Below are 19,853 nucleotides of genomic sequence, written 5' to 3'. Positions count from 1 at the left end.
ACACTTCTTGGCATTAAATTCCATCTCCAGTTTCTCATTCCATTTTCCCGGCTAGCTCCGATCACTTTATAAGCTTTTATGACCTTCCTCGCTGTCCACTGCACCCCCAATCTTGGTGTCCTCTGCAAATTTGCAGATCCAGCTTACCACATTATTTAGATCATGAATATTGATAAACAACAATGGACCCAGAACTGATCCCTGTGGTACATCATTAATCACATGCCTCCAAAAAGAGACAACCATTTACTACCACTCTCTGGCTTCTCTCATTAAACCAATATTAAATCCAGTTGACTATTTCATCTTGAATGCCAAGCAACTTCACCTTCTGGACCGCCTCCCATGTGGAACCTTGTCAAAGGCTTTGCTGAAGTCCATGTAAACAATAGCCACTGCCTTCCCTTCATCGATGTGTAGGAAGTCCCTACTGAAGGTGGTTCAAAGAACATGAGCACATTGGCCGATGTGGAGTATATCACTGCAAGAAAAACCTAGGAGGTGTTTTTTTTTAAAAAGCTGAGGTGCAAAGGTCTGCCTCCATAGTAGCAGATGAGAGTTCAGCACATCCAAGTAATTTGTTGGTATGGCTTTATATTAACTGCTGGTCCCCACTCCATGCAGGTCACTGCCTCAAGTCGGTTAATGAAGTGGTATTCAAAAGTGCAAACACTTTTGAATCTAATGCAGTGCATCATCTTGGGCGGAGTAGAAACTGGAAGAGCTCCAACAGGTTTTGGTGCTTCAAGTGTACAGCTGCAAGTTGTATTGTTTTCTGGAACACTCCTACTGTGTATCAGTTGCTACAATTGTTTTAGCTGCTGTATGTACTTCACTGAACATTGTGGGTTGTCAGGGAATGGGTAATTCAGGGGTCACATGAAAGACCAGCTGCAGCCTCTGCTTATTATTGACAAAACCTCCCCATGGATGGGAGAAATGATGATGGGTCCAATACCTGCTCAGAGAACTTTAGATGACCATTATTTTTTAATGTAATTGGTTATGGGCCAGATTGATTTTGCTCGTGGCTCTGAACAGAGCAACAGTGCAACCAGTGTTTTAACTATTCAGACTGAAGTCTGAGGTATCTGTGTAAAGACTGGACTGAACTGTCTGGCTGAGGTTCTAGTGCAAGACCTGAGACCCCATTCATCCCTTTAGGAGTTATTGGGCAGTGTGTGAGAAGGTAATGGGTGAGCCAAATTACTTCTGTCTTATTATTTTGTCATCTTTAAGCTTTGAGTTTTTTAGAAGTTTGATTAATAGGACTGGATGTTACAATCCCTAAAGTTTCTGCACTGCACTTGATTTGGCAGAAGTAGTTCTTAAAGATGACCACTAGATGATGTTACTAACGTTATGACGTATCTTCAGTTGTGTACCGTGACATCACTGGGTGTTTCGGCCTTTTATCACAAGACGCCCTCAGCCGAGGCGGGCCCACCACAGGCTGATCAGACCTGGGTGTGTGTTACATGGTTAGCCTCTAGATGGTCACTTGGCAGCCCAGACACCATCCCTTCTTTTCAGCCACAGCCAGTGACTGCTCATTTTGGTGGCATTAGCAAGTGCTTTGATTGCCTTCCTGTGGGTCTGTCTTCTGACTCCTACCTCCCCCGGCAGCCTTATGGTGGAACTGGCTACACCATAAGGCTACAAAGCCCCTGCACCCTACCTCAACTGGGTGCACTTTTACGTTCCAGCCTCGCTCCTCTGCTTCAACTTTCCGTTCATGAACCTCATCCACAGCATCCTCCCAGGGGACCGTCAGCTCAGTGATAAAGATGCGCCGACAGGAGTTGGACCAAAGGACCAGGTCAGGCCGCAGGTTGGTCGTTGCAATTTCAGGTGGGAAGGTAAGTTTCTGGCATAAATCAACTCACATTTCCCAGTCCCTGGCTGCACTCGGTGGGCATGAGTCATGAGGCAAGGGGTTAGCCCCCGGTTTCTCTTCTTCCCAGATGAAGGATGGTAGTTGTGGGACCGTTGTCTGGGCATCGAGAGGCCTAGCGTTGGTGGTTACTCTCTTACACTCAGGTTCAGCTGCCAACACCTCAGCACTTGGTTGTGTCGCCAGGTGTGTCTGCCTTGTATTAGGCTGGTCTTGCAACTAACCAAGATGTGCTTGAGGGATGCCAGAACTGTGCACAGAGGACAGGCTGGATCCTCTCCCAGCCAAAGATTTAGGTTTGTAGGAGAGGGCAGGACATCATATGTTGCTCTGATGATGAACCTCAATCTATTTGACTCCCATGCTCCACAGCTCACTCCATGTGATTTCCCTCCTCTCAACACCCTCCCACCTCATCCAGCAGCCTAGCTTGGTTTGGGATATTGCTTTGGCACATCTGGCTGTTTCTCCTTGGTGGCACACCTCCTCCTCCACCAGGTGCTGGCGTTCAGTTGTAGTAGCCCTTTGCCTGGTAGGTTTCATTACTCCAAGGCCACAGCCTCCTCTGCCCTGTTGGACATAGCTCACTATGTCCCAGTGTGGGAGGGTGGTTTCTGCGTCCAGTACTGCTGTGGCTGCAGTCTTTTACTTCCCTGTTGCTAGAGCAGGAGCGACGCCTCTTACGATTGGGTCCTGAGATTTTTTTAGTGTCATTTCCAGCCTTGTTTTGGCACATTTGGCTAGAAATTGGCAGAGAAAGGGCTCTGTTCCCGTAAAGTCCTGTGCTACTAAGGCATCTCGGTAGCCCAAGCCGCTTCCCCGTGTGAGTTCACCAGCCTCTCCAGTCGATTTGCAAGAGGCATCATGACCTCATAGATGGCAATTGGCCACATAAGTCGAGGCAGCTGTCCAAACTGAAAGCACCAAAGCTCCAACCTCCCTGGGAGAGCCATGTTGTTGATTAGCTTGAGTGCACTGATTGTATCCTGCCTTAGTTGTTCCACCTGCTCGGTGTCTCTGAGGTCTGCGTTGCACCAACATCCAAGGCTTTTGATGGGCTTCTCCAGGACAGTTGGTATTGGCTCAGTGTTGATACAAAACCTTATGTTGGTTAGCCGGCCTTTGACAATTGAGATACTGAGAGACTTACTGGGTTTGATCTCCATTTGTGCCCATTTGATGTTTCCCTGGAGTTAATCCAGCAGGCGTTTGGTGCATGTTTTTGTTGTTGTTATTGTGGTCATGTCATCAATGTACGCCCTGACTGGAGGAAGACACAGCCCATTCTTCAAGCGTTTCCCTCCGACCACCCATTGTGTTGCTCGGATAATGATCTCCGTTGCCATGGTAAATGCCAGAGGAGAGATCTTACATCCCGCCATTATGCCTATCTCTAGGTGCTGCCATGTGGTGGTGTGATTAATTTGACCTTGTATGTCAATTTTGATGTTTTGAATGTTTCCTGGCAGTCAGAGAGTAAAGTTATGAGAAGAGCATTTTTAACAAAGATTTCTAGGATGCTGTGGAGATGGGCTTCAGTGTTCCGTGTACTGTACCTCTTTCACCCTTCGGGCCATGATACTGGAGTCCAGGATGCTTCAAGTCAGCTAGGAGCATCAAGTTGGCGAATACAATACTCTGATTAAAACTATAGATGCTTAGGAGTTAGCATGCTTGTGACAATTGGAGACTGAATTATTGAGATTTGTAAACCCATCAAAGACCAAATCTGGCATTTCAATTTGGGAATAATATACTTTGGTCAATAGCAGTATAGTGTTACCTGTTCTGAGAAATTACATCAGGTAAAACTTTGTATGCTTGTAATAAGTTTTCTATTTGTTTTGACAAATAGTAAGAACTACTCCTATTTTTATAACTGCATTGCGAACAGCAAACATTTTAATCTCAGTGACATGAAGTAGGAGGATAATGTTCACCCAACATTTTGGAATGTGTAATTTGCTCCAGGTTGCAGAAGAATAATCGGGGCCTCTGCAATATGTAATTAGATTCAATCATTGTCTACATGCTACTGACCTTGGAGAACACACCATGCTTGCACAACCAAAATTAAGGAATTCACTGTACTAGCATTTGAGAGGTCAGAGAACACATTTCACTAGCATTAGAAGTTATTGGGACATATTACAGAAACCATTTTCAAGCTTGCAGCTAAGTGAAGGTTAGGGTAAGATCACTAACTGTTAATTAACTAGGTTAAATTGCTAAATAGTAAACATAAATATTTCAGTCTATCCTGGAAATGCAGTGTATTACCAATACAGTATGTAGGAGGACCAATTAAATGACTCATTTAGTACATGTCTATATCATAACGTGCACTCATTTTAGTGCATGTCTGTATTAGCTTTGGAGTTTTTGAGCTAGAGTGAAAGAGCATCAATAAAGAGCAGTAGAGATGGGGAGAGTTACCTGGAAGGCAATCAAGGCTTTGGGTTAAGTAGCGATCTGGATTTGGCAGTAAAGTTTGCAATGTAAAAGAAATTCAGCATACACTGATAGGAGAATTCATATTTTACATTACTCTGCCAGGTTTTTAATGTTTATGCAGATGTGAACAAAGACTGCAGAGAAGATGGGCATTCAACCATAACTATAGTGTGCAACAGACTTCAACCAGGATGGATGGCAAAAAACTGTTTTGACAGAAGAATGGGTAGTATTCTTTGCAGCCACATTCAAGGTTTTCCTTCTCATTCCCACAATTAAGGGAATTTGGTGCTAGAAAGAGTCTTAAGTTAGGAGTTGGAGGACCTGATTGTCTTGGTTTACATGTGGTTAGAAATGGGAATGAAGTTGTGCTGAGAAAATTTGAGGAACTAGGCACCAAATTTAAAATGCAGAACAGCAGTATTGCGTGTTTATTCAAGAAGGGAAATGGGGATAATCTAGGTAATTATAAGCCAGTGAGCATCATGTTGATGGTAGGGAAATTATTGGAGAAGACAGTTGAGAATAGGATTTAAGTGCATCTGGAAAGGCACAGCCTGATTAGATACAGTCAGCGTGGCTTTGTGCAGGGCAAGTCATGCCTTACATAATTGATAGTTATTTCTTGAAGAGGTGGCAATGTGCTTGTTAAGGGTAAGGCAATGGATGTTATTATGTACTTTGGATGGACTTTTGTAAGACATTTGATATGCTCCTCATGGTGGGTTGATTCAGAAGATAATGATACATGGGATCTATAGTGAATTTCAAATTTGGACTCAAAACTGGTTTGTCCATAGAAGGCAGGGCAGGGGTGGAAAGCTGTTTTTTCTGGTAAGTGGTCTGTGACTAGCAAGGATAATTATTGGGACCTCTGTTCATGATGTTTGTTAATGATTTGGGTGGTAATGTGGATGAGCAGATTAGCAAGTTTGCAGATGATGACCAGATTGGCTTAGTTGTGGACAGTGTAAAGTATTATCGAAGAATACAGTGATTTATGGATCAAGTACAGATAAGGGCAGAGAAGTGGCAGATGGACAAGTGGGGGATGTTGCACTTTGGCAGGTCAAATGAAAGCAGAAACTATACAGTTAATGGATAACAGGTCATGAATAGTGTTGCAGTAAAGAGGGATCTTGAGGTCCAAGTCCACGCTTCACTGAAAGTGGCTGTGCAGGTGAATAAGGCGGTCAAGAAGGCCTGTGATATGTTGGTCCTCATTGGTAGGGGTGTTGAGGATAAGATTAAGGAAATGGGGCTGCAGCTATATGAATCTTCATGTGGACTGCATTTAGAAAATTCTCTGCAGTTTTGGTCACCCATTATAAGAAGGATACAGAAACTACGAAAAGGGTGCAGAAGTGATTTACCAGGATGCTGCCTGGATTGGAGAGTACGAGTTATAAAAAAGGCTGGACAAACTTAGGTTGTTCTCCCTACAGTATCAGACTGTGGGGAGATCTGATAGATATTTTTAAAATTGAGAATGAGGCAGATGGTCAGAATCTTTTCCCCAGGATAGAACTGTCAGATACCAGAGAACATGCTTTTAAGATTGGGGTGGGAGGGGGCAAGTATAAAGGTGATGTGAAGGACATTTGTTCATGCAAGGAATGGTAGGTGCCTAGAGTAGGTTGCTGGGGTAGTACGGGAGGCAGGTATTTTGGTGGAGTTTCAGGTTTTTGGTTAGATAAATGAATTATGAAGGGAATAAAATATATGGATGACACACAGGAGGAGGAGGAGGGAATTTAATATCAATTGGCATCAAGATCAGCATAATATTATGGGCCAAATGGCCAGTCCAGAGTTGTATTGTTCTATATTCTTTGTAATCTGAAGTGTCATAATCTTGATATTGTTTCTTGAGTGACATGAAATTTGGACATTATTTGAGGAGTTTGGAGTTTGAATAGAGCTTTGGTGAGTCCTGATTTTGGTATTTTAGTCTCTATCTGAAGACAGAAGTGTCTTGGAATTGGAGGAGATCTTGTAGATTCAGCATATTAATTATTAGGAGGTGGGCATTATTCACTGAAGAGTAAATATGGCCAGAATTTTATTTTATTTTATTTTATTTATAAAAGTGATGTTCTAAGTATCGGGGAATGTGAAGGTAAATGCTGAGACACTGTCTTAAGGAAAGATTAAGACCAAAGAGGATTTCAGTCTCGGACTAAGTGGGAGCCTCTTTTAAGACTGAGAATATTTTTTATTGGAGCATTGTAAATTTTAATAAGCTCTGATTCAGGGCTTTGGATGTCCAGGCATGGAATGTTTCCATGGTTTTGTGAGAAATTTGGGGGCAATAAAGGAAGCACAGAACACAGCATTAGGTGAAAACGTAAACTTGAGGAATAGTTTTGTTTTGCAGTTCAACCATTACATTGTACATAGACTTCAAGGCACTAAAGGTATTGGAACACCCAAACGGTGGTCTGCTGTGTTCCATCATGATTGGCAACGTCAAAATAAGCTTTTGCGCCGTCTTGGTTCCTGTTTCCCAGCTATTTAAATCCTCATCTAAACCGAAGTTCAATGTAGCTCAGGTCTTTAATAGGGTTAAGAATTTCACAACTTTATTATTGACATAAAAATAGAGTAACTGTAGTTATCTTTGTTTCAATTACTACTTGTATATCACAAAGTAGCAGCAGTATCAATTAATGCACACCATTTAATTTACATGGACAGTTCCTTTCATGATGACTAAATTTAGCCAGAGTTGCTCATTTGACAGAATAAAAATTTCTAAATGTATTTTGTAATTTAAACAAGAGTCAGCTGAGCCAAAGAAGGATATGGTGGGAATGGATGACTAAAAGCTTTGTTGAAAGAGTGGTTTTAAGAGGGGTCTTAAAATACAAATGAAAAATTGAGACTTCTATTTCAAGTGGTTAGAGGCATGGGCTTGATAGTGGAGTAAGGTTTGTGAAAAATGCAATGTTGGAAGGAGTTGGTGAATTGTAGAACTGGAAGAGATTAAGGAGATTGAGAAACTGTCAGTGTGGGTTGGAGGCTGGGCAAAGATATAAATTGAAGATGAAGATCTGTAATATCCAAAGTGATGGTGGGTGGCAAACAATGCCATTCTGGGCATAAAAGAGCAGGAGCTGTGGGCAGTTAGGCTGCAATTACTAGACTTTTTTTTTGGTTTAACTCACTAGAAGATGGATGTTGGTAGGCAGACTAGGGAAGCAGTAGAATGGTTCAGAATGCTCTTGAGGTATTACCCAGGAAAAGGAGCACTGATATTGACATTAAAATGGGTCATCTTTAGAATTATACAAAGAGTTACATTATGAACTGGGAGCTTAGCATGATCCCCTGCTTTACTAGGCCAAGAACTTGGGCATTGAAATCTGGTGCAGATTCGAAGAATTACCCATGCGTTGGTGTGCAGAGGCTGGTTTTGTGTGGGCCAAGTGGAGTTCATTGCTAAGATGCCAGATTCAGAGCTGGATGTCTCTCCCAAGCCCAGTGATTTCTCTCTGAAAATGAGCTCTGTACCGTCTGCTGCTCTTGGAGCATCACAGCCTGACACAAGGAGGGTAAGTCAGCAGCTTGCATGAGACAGACATCAGTGGTCTGTCAGTGATAAAGCAGGATTTGCCCAGAGTGCAGCGGTGAGTGGCCTTGCTGCAACCTATTCAATGTAAGCCACCATGGAAGCCTCCCCATATTGCAGTGAAGATGATTTACTGCTGGGAGACTGCTAGGTTTCTGGTATTACAGAATTCAGATCAATGATATATAGACCCCCCCCCCCCCAAGTGTTGTTCTATCCAAGCGGTGCAGTAACAAGAAAATATTCTACATGACAGTGCTCTGTCATCTTCTCCAAACCCCAACAGGACACTGGTGCATTCTGCAGATGAGGATTGTGGGTGTCAGATGTGCAATGAGGGGCAAGCACAGAGTATTTTGCCCTACAAGTCTACAGTTTTGCTGATGCTGAAGTTATGGATTTAGAAGGCCAAGGTTAAGATGCCCGACTTACAAATAATTTTATTAGGTCCATGATGATTATGGACAGATATGGAATAAAATGGGCATAAATAAATACCAGCATGTATTCACAACGTAAACAGCATTGCAAGAAGTGGTTTAAAGTGTCCACAGTACAGTGACTGAGGTAAAATATAGAGGGGGTTGGGGGGGGGGGTCTGACTAAAATGGTTGATCAGATTAACTGCTTGAGGGAAGCGATTTTAAGGTGATGTTAAGGTATTGTTTTAATGGCTCTATAGTGCTTCCCAAGAGAGAGCTTTTGGCAAAGGCAGTTAGCAGGATGAGTGCTGTCTGCAATGAGTTTTCCTGCCTGCTTCTTTGTACTGGACACATATAAGTCCTACAATAATGGTAGACTGCAGGCAGTGGCCTTTTCTGCAGGCCTGACAGCTCACTGTGGTTTTTGTACATCTCTGACTACAACTGAATAGGAAAGAGGGAAACTGGTTTAAGGTAGTCTCGTGCATAGGACTACAGACACCAGGTAATGGAGGATGTTGGAGTGATTGCAGTTGCATAGAATGTGGAATTCAATTTGAAGTTTCTTTGGGCTGTCTTCCCAGTAGTTTATGGCTGGCTCCATAGCGTCAAGAGTTGTCATTTTCTTTAATACACAGTGGCCACACAGCAATCTATAGGTGGCAATTTTGAACTAAATTACTACCTCAGTGTTTGGTAGAAAGCTTGTTCCATTCTACATAGCATCCACAGATAACTGTCCAGCATCATCTACACTAGAAATGACTCGGAGTTTTTAATGGAACTGTAGAAATATCAATCCATCCTGCACTGGCTAATGAAAGCAAATGCATTGAGGATTTTTAAAAATTATGTTGTAGTTCTAAACTGTATCTGAGGAGAGGAACCAATTCAAACTTGGATGGCATGGAAGCAAGGGCTGACGGGAATGAGCAGAAGGAGATTCTTCACTATTTAAGCAGCATTTTTAAAATAAACTGTTTTCTATTTATGTGATTGCAAAATATTAAATTTTTTTTGTAAGGAGAGATGTATTATTGGAGGGGGGGGGGGGTTCTCTTCAAATTCAGGGCATGTCACAAAATTTGTTGAGTTTCCAGTTAATAAAGATGCATGTCTTGAAGATTCAGTCTAGTCAGTGATTAACCAAGTCATAATACAGAGTTCAGACTGAAGACTAAACAAATCTACCAGAGAATTAGGGATAGGGAGCCATATACTGTACCTACCCTGTGTATCCCTGCCTAAGAGAAGGAGAATCAGCTGTACTTTTGGATCTTTAGTCATGCAAAGCTCTGTTTTTAAGCATCAAAGGTGAGTGCTGAGGGCAATCCAAAAGCTTCATAGTTGTATAGCTTCCTAACTTCCTGGAAAGTTTTGCATGTAAATGTAGTGCTTCAGGTACTTTCATATATAGCCAGCCACCTGTGATAGTTGGATTTTGCTGTGTTTTGCTAGCAGTCTCACAAGGAACTGCCAGCATTTCTGAAGTGTATTTCAGGACAGTTCTTTTCAAGGAAGGGCTGATATTTCTTGTTGAGCATTGGAGGTGGTTTTTTTCACTTTGTTGCACTGCAAAGTTCCCCTTAGGGTCCAATGCCAGAGCAGGATCCATAAACACTTACATAGCCTAAAGCACACGTAGTTCCTGTGAATGTTACATTTTTTAATTTTAAAATGTTTACTTATATCAATCTTGTGAATGTTTTTGAACATTTATAACCATTGAAGAACTTTGACAGGTGGTAAAATTTTGCTGTCTGTCAAAGACTTCTGGGGGAGTTTTCTCAGCAGAGATTGGTATGTTCTTTCCATCATCATCTTATTCCATGTTGAAGGCCCTGTTGTCACTACTCCCTGCTTGGCTCCAGGTGCATGATCAAATGGCGGAGCAGACTCGATGGACTGAATGGCCTAATTCTGCTCCAAATGCCTTATGTTCTTATGGCTCATCTGGATAATGAGATTTGCATTCCGGATTCAGAGAGGATAAGTTTGGGAGAAATGAAGGTGGTAAATATGAGCAATGAGAAAATCAACTCCAATGAGAAAAAAAATAAAGAAAAAAGCATCTAACTTGATTGTTTTCTTTTTAATTTAGGAAAATATGGAGTTGGTGTACAACAAGTCAAAGCCTGTGGCTGTCACTAGCATGGCTTTTCCAACAGGAGATGTCAACAATTTTGTTGTGGGCAGTGAGGAGGGCATGGTTTACACTGCATGTCGCCATGGCAGGTAACATTTGTAACCTTTTATAAGGTGCAATGAAAAATCAATTTCTCTATTATGCTTCCAAATTGCATTTGTTAGCAAATAGAATAACTTGCTGATGTAGAGATTGTTTACTATTAACAGAGCAAAATACATTAGCTCACATTTACAGAATACATTTTTACATCAAAAGATGCAAATACAATTTAGGATTAAGAGCTGCAGTTGAGAAGATGGAAATAACTTTTGATAATTGAGTGTAGGGAAGTGGGAAAGAACAGCAGACCACTGTTGGAAATGTTGAGAATCAAACAGTATAGGACTTGGAAGAAGGGAAGCTGAGGAGTGAGGCCACAAAGCTGTTTGAGGGACAATGAGTATTTTAAAATTAATACATTGAGAATTGGGGAACTCTACCTTGAGATTATTACAGTTTGAGCTAGAAATCTGGAAATGATCCAGAGTGCAGTCTGGAACCCCAGCAAAGAGTGATGAAAAGATTCAATCTGGAATGAAGGGGCAAAGGAAGAATTCTTCAGTAGTGAGGGTGACTATTGCACAAAGATGGGTGATATTTTGTACAGTATGTTAAAGTGGGCACTATTTGGATGGACATAGTGTAGGATTCAAGTCAGCATCAAAATTTAATGTTAAGTTGAAAATTAGAATTGTTCCAGTAGTTGTATGGATCAAAGCAAGGTCATGGGCTGAACAGGCTGAGTTTATTGTTGGACTGCAGAAAGCTCAGGAGCAATCACTGATACATTAATCCAAAGTTATGTTCTCCTTATAACCAAGTACTTGCATCAAGCAAATTTTTGCCAATACTGGAGGTATAAAGATTATCATCTGGTTATATGTTCACTATAGCTATATTGTAAATAATTAAATTGGAAGTTGTTTTTAAATTGAAAGTAAATGGTAGTAAAGTTAAATGATTTTTCCCCCTTGTTATTAATGGTGACACTAGTGAGATACTTTAAAAAAAAACAGGAAGAAATCCCTCTGAGTGCATCATGCTTAGTAACATTTTCCATATTCTTGTGGCCATATGCTTTTTATATTAAAGTTACACTGTCTCCATTTCTGGTACAGCAGTTATTAAGTAACACCCATTCAATTAATTTTCCAATAGAGATTGTAACGTCACTCAGTATCTTCGTTTGCTTGTTCAAGAGGCTGGAATACAGGAGTCACATGTTTTATTTTGGAGTAAATGTTTAGGAGTGGTAGCTGGCAAATATTTTTGTCTATGGTGTAAGGAATAGTATGATTTGGATTCCTTATGTGGGAAGGGTGTCAAAAGAAAATTTGAGCTATATTTTCTATTTTAAAGCATGGATTACAAGTTAGTGTAACAGATGGTTAATATTGACATTCTGTGGAAAATCCTGTGTTGTAAAATGATCGCTTATTACTTAGTGCAAGCGATAAAAACATATTGCTAATATCTTGACATACTCTAGTGTGTTGAATGAATCTTCCAACAGTCAGTGGTCAGGGAAAATTCAGCATTAACTTCAGCTCTGCAGTGAAGTCACCTTCTCAACTCCAAGACCCTCCACCCTCCAAATTACCTATTTCCCACCCCCCACACCCTACGAAACTCATTGCAGTAGCTCAAGTGGGAAAGCTGATGGAAAAGCCTACTATTCAGTGACAAATATCTTGTCATTGTTTATACTCCCCACCCCCCATAAAATCTGAGGGAGAAAAAATAGATTAAAATTGAAGTTATGTTTTGAATGGGGTGGAGGGCATGAGAAACTTGGTGGTACAGTAGTGATTAAATTCAAGATAAAGATTTGCTTTATTTGCCACATCTACGTTGAAACATACAAAGTCATACATTGTGATGTGTGCATCAACCACCAATGCATTCCAAGGATGTGGGAGCGGCCCACGAACGTTTCTGTGGATTCTGGTGCCAACCTAGCACACCCACAAATTTCTGACCCTCACTAGCCCATAGGTCTTTGGGGTGTGGGAAGAAACTGGAGCACCCAGAAGAAACCCATATGGCCATGTGTAGAAGGAACAAACACCTCATGACTGACTTACCCTGTGGGTGAGTTTCAGGGCTTACGTGGTGGTTACAGTCATAGTCATTAGAACACCACAGTACCCGGACCAGAACTCTTCATACCCCTCCCATCCACGTATTTGTACAAAGTGTTCTTAAATATTGAAATCAAACCTGCATCCACCACTTCCTCTGGCAGCTCGTTCCACACTGTCACCACCATCTTGAGTGAAAAAGTACCCCCTCATGTTCACCTTAAACATTTCCCCTTTCACCTTTAACCCATGACCTCCACCCAACCTCCAGTGGAAAAAGTCTGCGTGCATTTAGCCTATTTAACTCCCTCATAATTTTGTATACCTCTATCAAATCTCTCCTCATTCTCTTACACTCTAGAGAATAGTCCTAAGCTATTCTGCCTTTCCCTATAACTCGTCCTCAAGTCCCAGTATTTTCCCAGGGCTGAAATGGTTGCCACAAGAGGACACAGGTTTAAGGTGCTGAGGAGTAGGTACAGAGGAGATGTCCGGGGTCAATTTTTTTACTCAGTGGTGAGTGCGTGGAATGGGCTGCCAGCAACAGTGGTGGAGGTGGATACGATAGGGTCTTTTAAGAAACTTTTGGATAGGTACATGGAGCTTAGAAAAATGAGGGCTATGGGTAACCCTAGTGATTTCTAAGGTAGGGACATGTTCGGCACAACTTTGTGGACCGAAGGGCCTGTATTGCGCTGCAGGTTTTCTATGCTTCTAAGTAAATTTTCTCTACACTGTTTCATTCTTATTGATATCTTTGCCGTAGGTGGGTGATCCAAACTGTACATGATACTCCAAATTAGTCCACGCCAGGGTCTTGTACAACTTGAACATAATGTCCCAACTTCTGTACTCAATACATTGATTTATCAAGGCCAATGTGCAACGAGCTTTCTTTCTGACCCTATCTACCTGAGATGCCATTTTCAAGGAATTGTGGATCTGTGTTTCCAGATACCTTTGTTCTACCACACTGCTCGGTGCCCTACCACTCACCGTGTGAGTTCTACCCTGGTTGGTCTTCCCAAAGTGCCACATCCATCCTTGCCAGCATTAAATCCAGTCTGCCATTTTATAGCCTATTTTTCCAGCTGGTCAAGATCCCACTGCAAGCTTTGATAGTCTTCCTCGCTGTGTACTACACCCCTAATCTTGGTATCATTCACAAATTTGCTTAGCTGGTTTATCATATTATCATACAGATCATTGAAATAGATGACAAACAACAATGGACCCAGCACTGATCCCTGTGGCACTCCACTAGTACCAGGCCTCCAGTTAAGGAGGCAGCCATTTACTACCTCATTTTGTATATCATGGTTCTCAAAGTACATCCAGTAATAACATATAATAATTTTATTAATTATCTTGATGATTTAACTATTAATAACTTTAATTTGGAATTTACTAGCACATGTAATTTAAATATAGTAACTGAACATTGATATTTATGTTTTAATTGAGGCTGTTTATTTTTGAAAATCGAAAACCTAATGAACTGATATTTTGATATGTGCTTAATTATTGTACCACAGAACTTTAACTTTGCTTAACTGCCCTTGTAAAGGCACTTTTCAGAAACCTTTTAAAGAGTCACTGCACCCCCTCATTCCACCAATCACCTCTGGCCTCTATATCGCCATTCCCTTTTCCTAGTTATGTAACTATTTCCCCTTCCCCCTCTCAGTCTTGACAAAGGACTTCATCCCAAAATGTTGGCTTTGTGGCGACCCACTTTCTATGCAGGCGAAATGGCATACACATCGGCAGAGAGGCCAGCCCCAAAATGGCGCTGGGCCTTCTTCACCAGCAAGGGGAGAAAGCCCACGCACGGGAAGAGACTTTTATAGTGCACCTCTGATGTTATTTCCACCCAGAGAGGGCGGGAATGGAACTGTGTAAAAGCCAGTGCCGCGAAGTTTGAATAAACTAGTCTCGAGTGCAGCTTACAGACTGCGTGTCATTATTTCTAGCACATTGCTACATTGGTGACCCCGACGGTCCAAACGGGGTTTGGACCAAATACAATCTACTCTTCATCTGTTGACGCAGTTTCGCTAAAACTGCCAACTTTCTGGATGCCGTGTGTGGTTTGACCAAGCTCCAGATTCGGCAGATAACTTCTGATTCCACGCGTTACTATTACGTGGTGAGCTCCCTTGACTAGGAGACAGCCGTCTAGGCTGAGGATTTCATACAGTCACCCCTAGAAGAAGACAAATATGCAGCATTCAGAGTGCTGCTCATTGGGACCTTTGGCCTCTCACGGCATGAGCGGGGTGCCCGCTTGCTACACCTGGACGGTTTGGGGAACAGGCCACCGTCAGCATTAATGAACAAGATGCTGGCCCTGGCTGAAGGACACAAGCCCTGCCTCATGTTCGAGCAAGCATTCCTAGAGCAACTGCCTGAGGACATACATCTGCTGCTGGCCGACGCAGATTTCAGTGACCCCCTGGAAGGTGGCGGCCGGGCAGTCGTGCTGTGGAAAGCCAAGAGGGAGAGCGTGGCATCCGTCAGTCAGATTACCAGGCCACAAGCCCAACAGCAGGCCAGACCAGACCTGGCAACGGAGTGAGGAGACCAATGAACAGTGGTGTTTCTACCACCAGCGGTGGGGCACAGAAGCCCGCCGTTGTTGCCTGTCCTGCAAGTTCCTGGGAAACGCCAAGGCCAGCTGCCGCTAATGGCTATGGCGGCTGGCCACCAGGGCAGCCTCTTGTACGTCTGGGACAAACAGTCAGGACGCCGCTTCTTGGTTGACACTGGAGTGGAAATCAGCGTCTTGCCCCCGACAGGGTACGACACCCGCAACAGGAAGCCAGGACCCACCCTGAGGGCCACAAATGGCAGCACGATACGGACCTACGGCACCCGCACAGTGCAGCTGCAGTTCAGCGCCAGCCGGTTCACGTGGGACTTCACTCTGGCCGCGGTGGCCCAACCACTCCTGGGGGCAGACTTCTTGCGAGCTCAGAGCCTGCTGGTCGACTTGCAAGGGAAAAGACTGGTACATGTCAAGACTTTCCAGACGTTCTCCCTAGGTGAAGACAAGTTGCCGGCCCTACACCTGGACTCCATCACGCTGTCTGACAATGAATTCACCAGAATCCTGGCGGACTTTCCATCGATTCTGGCACTGCAGTTCACAGCAGCCATGCCCAGACATGGAGTACAGCACCACATTCCGACCCAGGGACCACCCCTCCACGCCCGCGCACGAAGGCTCCCCCCGGACAAGCTCCACCTGGCGAAGGAGGAGTTTGAGAGGATGGGGGAATTGGGGATCGTACGACGGTCTGACAGCCTATGGGCCTCCCCCTGCACATGGCGCCCAAAGCAGCCGGGGTTTGGAGATCATGCAGTGACTACCACTGAATGAGGCTGCAACTCCTGACCACTACCCCATGCCACACATACAGGACTTTGCAGCAAAACTGCATGGGGCAAGCATCTTTTCCAAAGTAGACCTCGTCCGGGGATACCATCAAATCCCAGTACACCCTGAAGACATCTCCAAAACAGCACTCATCACCCCATTCGGCCTGTTTGAATTCCTCTGAATGCTGTTCAGCCTGAAGAATGCCGCACAGAAGTTCCAGCGGGTAATGGATGCGGTGGGACGCGACCTGGACTTTGCGTTCATCCATTTGGACGACATCCTCACAGCCAGCAGTAGTCATCAGGAGCACCTGTCCCATCTCCGCCAGCTCTACTCCCACCTGAGTGATTTCGGCCTCACGATCAACCCGGCCAAATGCCAATTCGGTCTCGATACCATCGACTTCCTGGGCCACAGGATTACCAAAGACGGGGCAACACCTCTGCCTGTCAAGGTAGATGCAATCTGCCACTTCGCCTGGCCCAACACAGTCAAAGGCCTGCAGAAGTTCTTTGGTATGGTGAACTTCTACCACTGCTTCCTCCCCTCAGCAGCCTGTATCATGTGCCCTTTGTACACCCTGATGTCGGATAAAGGCAAAGACATTACTTGGGATGAGGAGGCCATGGCCGCTTTCATTAAAGCCAAGGAAGCCTTGGCAGATGCCGCGATGCTGGTGCACCCCAGAACAGACGTTCCAACCACCCTCACAGTGGACGCATCCGTCACAGCAGTCGGTGGGGTGCTGGAGCAACTCATTGAGGGGCGCTGGCAACCCCTGGTGTTCTTCAGCAGGCACCTACAGCCACCCGAACTCAAGAACAGTGCCTTCGACCGGGAGCTGTTGGCACTATTTCTGGCAATCCGGCATTTCAGGTACTTCTTAGAAGGCAGGTTGTTCACCGTGTTCACGAAGATGTCCGATCCCTGGTCGGCTCGCCAGCAGCGACATCTGTCCTACATCTCCGAGTACACGACAGACATCCAGCATGTCTCGGCGAGGGACAACGTCGTGGCGGACGCACTCTCCAGACAAGCTGTCCAGGCCCTGTTCCTGGGGGTGGACTATGCAGCACTGGCAGAAGCGCAGCAGGCAGACGAGATGTCCAGCTACAGGAATGGAGTCTCGGGTTTGCAACTGCAAGACTTCCTAGTAGGCCCAGGTGAGAGGACCTTCCTGTGTGACATGGCTACCGCCCAACCTCGATCCATCGTCCCAACAGCCTGGCGGCGGCAAGTTTTCGACTCCATACACAGTTTTGCGCACCTATCTATCAGGACAACCATCCAGATAGTCTCCAGCAAGTTCGAGTGGCACGGACTTGGCAAATGGGTCAGCAAATGAGCCAAAACGTGCACGCAGCCAAGGTGTAGCAGCACACCAAAGCCCCGACAGAGGTTCAACCACATTCATGTGGATATCGTGGGGCCCCTGCCAGTGTCGCGAGGAGCGTGGTACCTCCTAACTATGGTAGACCGGTTCACGAGATGGACAGAGATAGTCCCGCTCACCGATTCCTGCGCCCGAGCGCTGATTGCAACCTAGGTAGCACGTTTCGGGACAGACAGAGGCGCCCAGTTCACCTCCAGCCTTTGTTTGGCTGTGGCCAGCCAGTTGGGAACACAGCTACACTACACAACTGCCTACCCACCCACAGTCGAACGGACTAGTGGAACGCTTCCACCATCTCTTGAAGTCGGCTCTCATGGCCTGCCTGAAAGGGCCTAACTGGGTGGACAAGTTTTCCTGGGTCCTGCTTGCAATCTGCACAGTGCCCAAAGAAGATCTGCTCACCTCGTCGGCTGAGCTGGTGTACAGCTGGTCATGGTATGGCCCCTGGTCATCCCAGGAGAGTTCATGCCAGCCCCAAGGGGGCAAGAGGAAGAAGCCACAGCAGTCCTGGACAGACTACGCAAAAGGCTCGGCAACCTGGCCCCTGTACCCTGTACCACAGCACGGACAGATCCCGACCTGCGTACCCAAAGACCTGCAGAACTGTAAGTTTGTATTTGTACAAAGGGGCGCACACCGGGCACCACTACAGCGGCCGTACGAGGGGCCGTTCAAGGTGATCAGGAACAACGGGTCCACGTGCGTTCTGGGCATTGGGGGCAAAGAGGAGGTTTTCATGGTGGACCGACTCAAACCAACCCACGTGGACTTGGTGCAGCCGATCGAGGTTCAGGCACTGCGGCGCAGAGGCAGACCGCCCAAACACCGGCTCACAAAATGGTGTGCATGTTGGCGGAGAGGCCAGCCCCAAAATGGTGCTGGGCCTTCTTCACCAGCAAGGGGAGCAAGACCGCACGCAGCAAGAGACTTTTGTAATGCACCTTTGACGTCATTTCCGCCCAGAGAGGGTGGGAACGGAACTACGTAAAAGCCAGTGCCTCGAAATTTGAATAAACTAGTCTCGAGTGCAATGTACAGACTGCATGTCATTATTTCTAGCTCTGCGTGTAGCACATTGTCGCAACTTTTCATTTACTACCTTTTGATCTTGCTCAACCTTTTGAGTTCCTCCCACAGATAGATTGTTCACTGAACCTGTGTAAATGTAATTATAATAAACCAATTTACCAAAGCCACTTGCCAAAAATCCAACTCGATGTTTGGATACAAGTTGCAAGAGTATATTTGCCGATTCTAAAACATCTGCATAGCAGTTAAATTCTGTTACCTGATTAAATAGATGGTAACCTCTTTGTTACCTCCTCCAGCTCTGCAATCCACTAAGGTCTTTGTATTCCCCCACACTTCCAGCTTCATGCATAACCTGATCTTTATGACACAGCACTGATGCTATTGGCTCTAGCTGCCTAATCTCTTGGCTCTTTTAATATGTGGTATGTTCGTTTTACTAAGTATTTTTCACAACTATTTTGCCAATTCAGTGACTTGTAGTTCTATGTTTGATCACAGTTCTGTGAAATCACTTTAGGATGATTTACATTTTTAAAGATGCTGTGTAAGTATTGCTGCTGAAATGAACCTACATTAATAAAACTCCAACAATCTAGTGCCCTTGTGATTTTAATACCAGACTGGCAGATTTCTGGGGCTATTAGATATTATTACTACCCAAGCACATTTTTGTTTCACTGTTTATCAGGTTACACAGTTGCATAATGTTTTCCAGTGAACCTGCTGAGGCTAGGAGCAGGAAGTAGAAATACACAGACCCTGACTGCTTTACACTCCCGAAACACCCAGGCCACCCAGGTCGTATTCCAGGCTAACGAATGAGCCAAATACTGGCCCGTTAGAATTTCTCAGCAAGCAGATGCTGGACTCCTTTGTTCAAACTTTTGAAGTTCTGAACATTTGTAATCCTCTGATAAAGCTTGCAAAATAAATAAAGCTTTAAATAATTCTCTGAGTGAACTTGCTATTAAAGAATGCAGTCTCATATTTGAACCCACTCTTAAACATGGTTGATCAGAAAGCTGACCAAACTAAACCTTTTCTCCCCGTTTTAAGTACAGTGAACTTTTATGTGGACTAAATTGGGGGTTTGCATTTCAAAGTAAGCTTTTTTTTTGTGAATGCTACACAAGTTTTCAAATTCATTATGGATTTCAGTATTTCATTGAAGTGTGATCTTTTACTTTTTGTTGTTACCCAATTATTCTGAGGCCCTCTGTTGGTCAGAATTGACCATGGATGTTGCTCCAGCTGTCTATGAGATATGTAAGCCAGGGCAGTTTGATATGCAGAGCAAACTGTTGCCTATGTAGCAGGCTGCCCTTCTACGCAACTGGTGAATCCAAAAGAACAGCAGAGACAGATAACAGTTTGGTACCAGTGGCATTGCAGGAGTTGCCAGTCAGTGTTGAACTCAACATAGGGCTGCCTTAGGA

At 44.3% G+C, this 19,853-nt stretch overlaps 1 protein-coding gene across 3 annotated transcripts in view; it reads left to right on the top strand.

Moving 5' to 3' along the window:
• LOC132395679 (cytoplasmic dynein 1 intermediate chain 1) overlaps positions 1-19,853 on the top strand; it is a 205,188-nt gene that overhangs the window by 153,819 nt on the left and 31,516 nt on the right. For all 3 annotated transcript variants that reach the window (XM_059972584.1, XM_059972585.1, XM_059972583.1), the window contains one exon: positions 10,443-10,576. In XM_059972584.1, coding sequence (XP_059828567.1) covers positions 10,443-10,576 — 134 coding nt within the window. The remainder of the gene's footprint in view (positions 1-10,442; positions 10,577-19,853) is intronic.

Source organism: Hypanus sabinus, chromosome 6 (assembly GCF_030144855.1).
Source record: "Hypanus sabinus isolate sHypSab1 chromosome 6, sHypSab1.hap1, whole genome shotgun sequence".
Lineage (NCBI taxonomy): Eukaryota > Metazoa > Chordata > Chondrichthyes > Myliobatiformes > Dasyatidae > Hypanus > Hypanus sabinus.
Note: the sequence above shows the minus strand (reverse complement) of the source record. Positions and strands in the feature narration are given on the sequence as shown.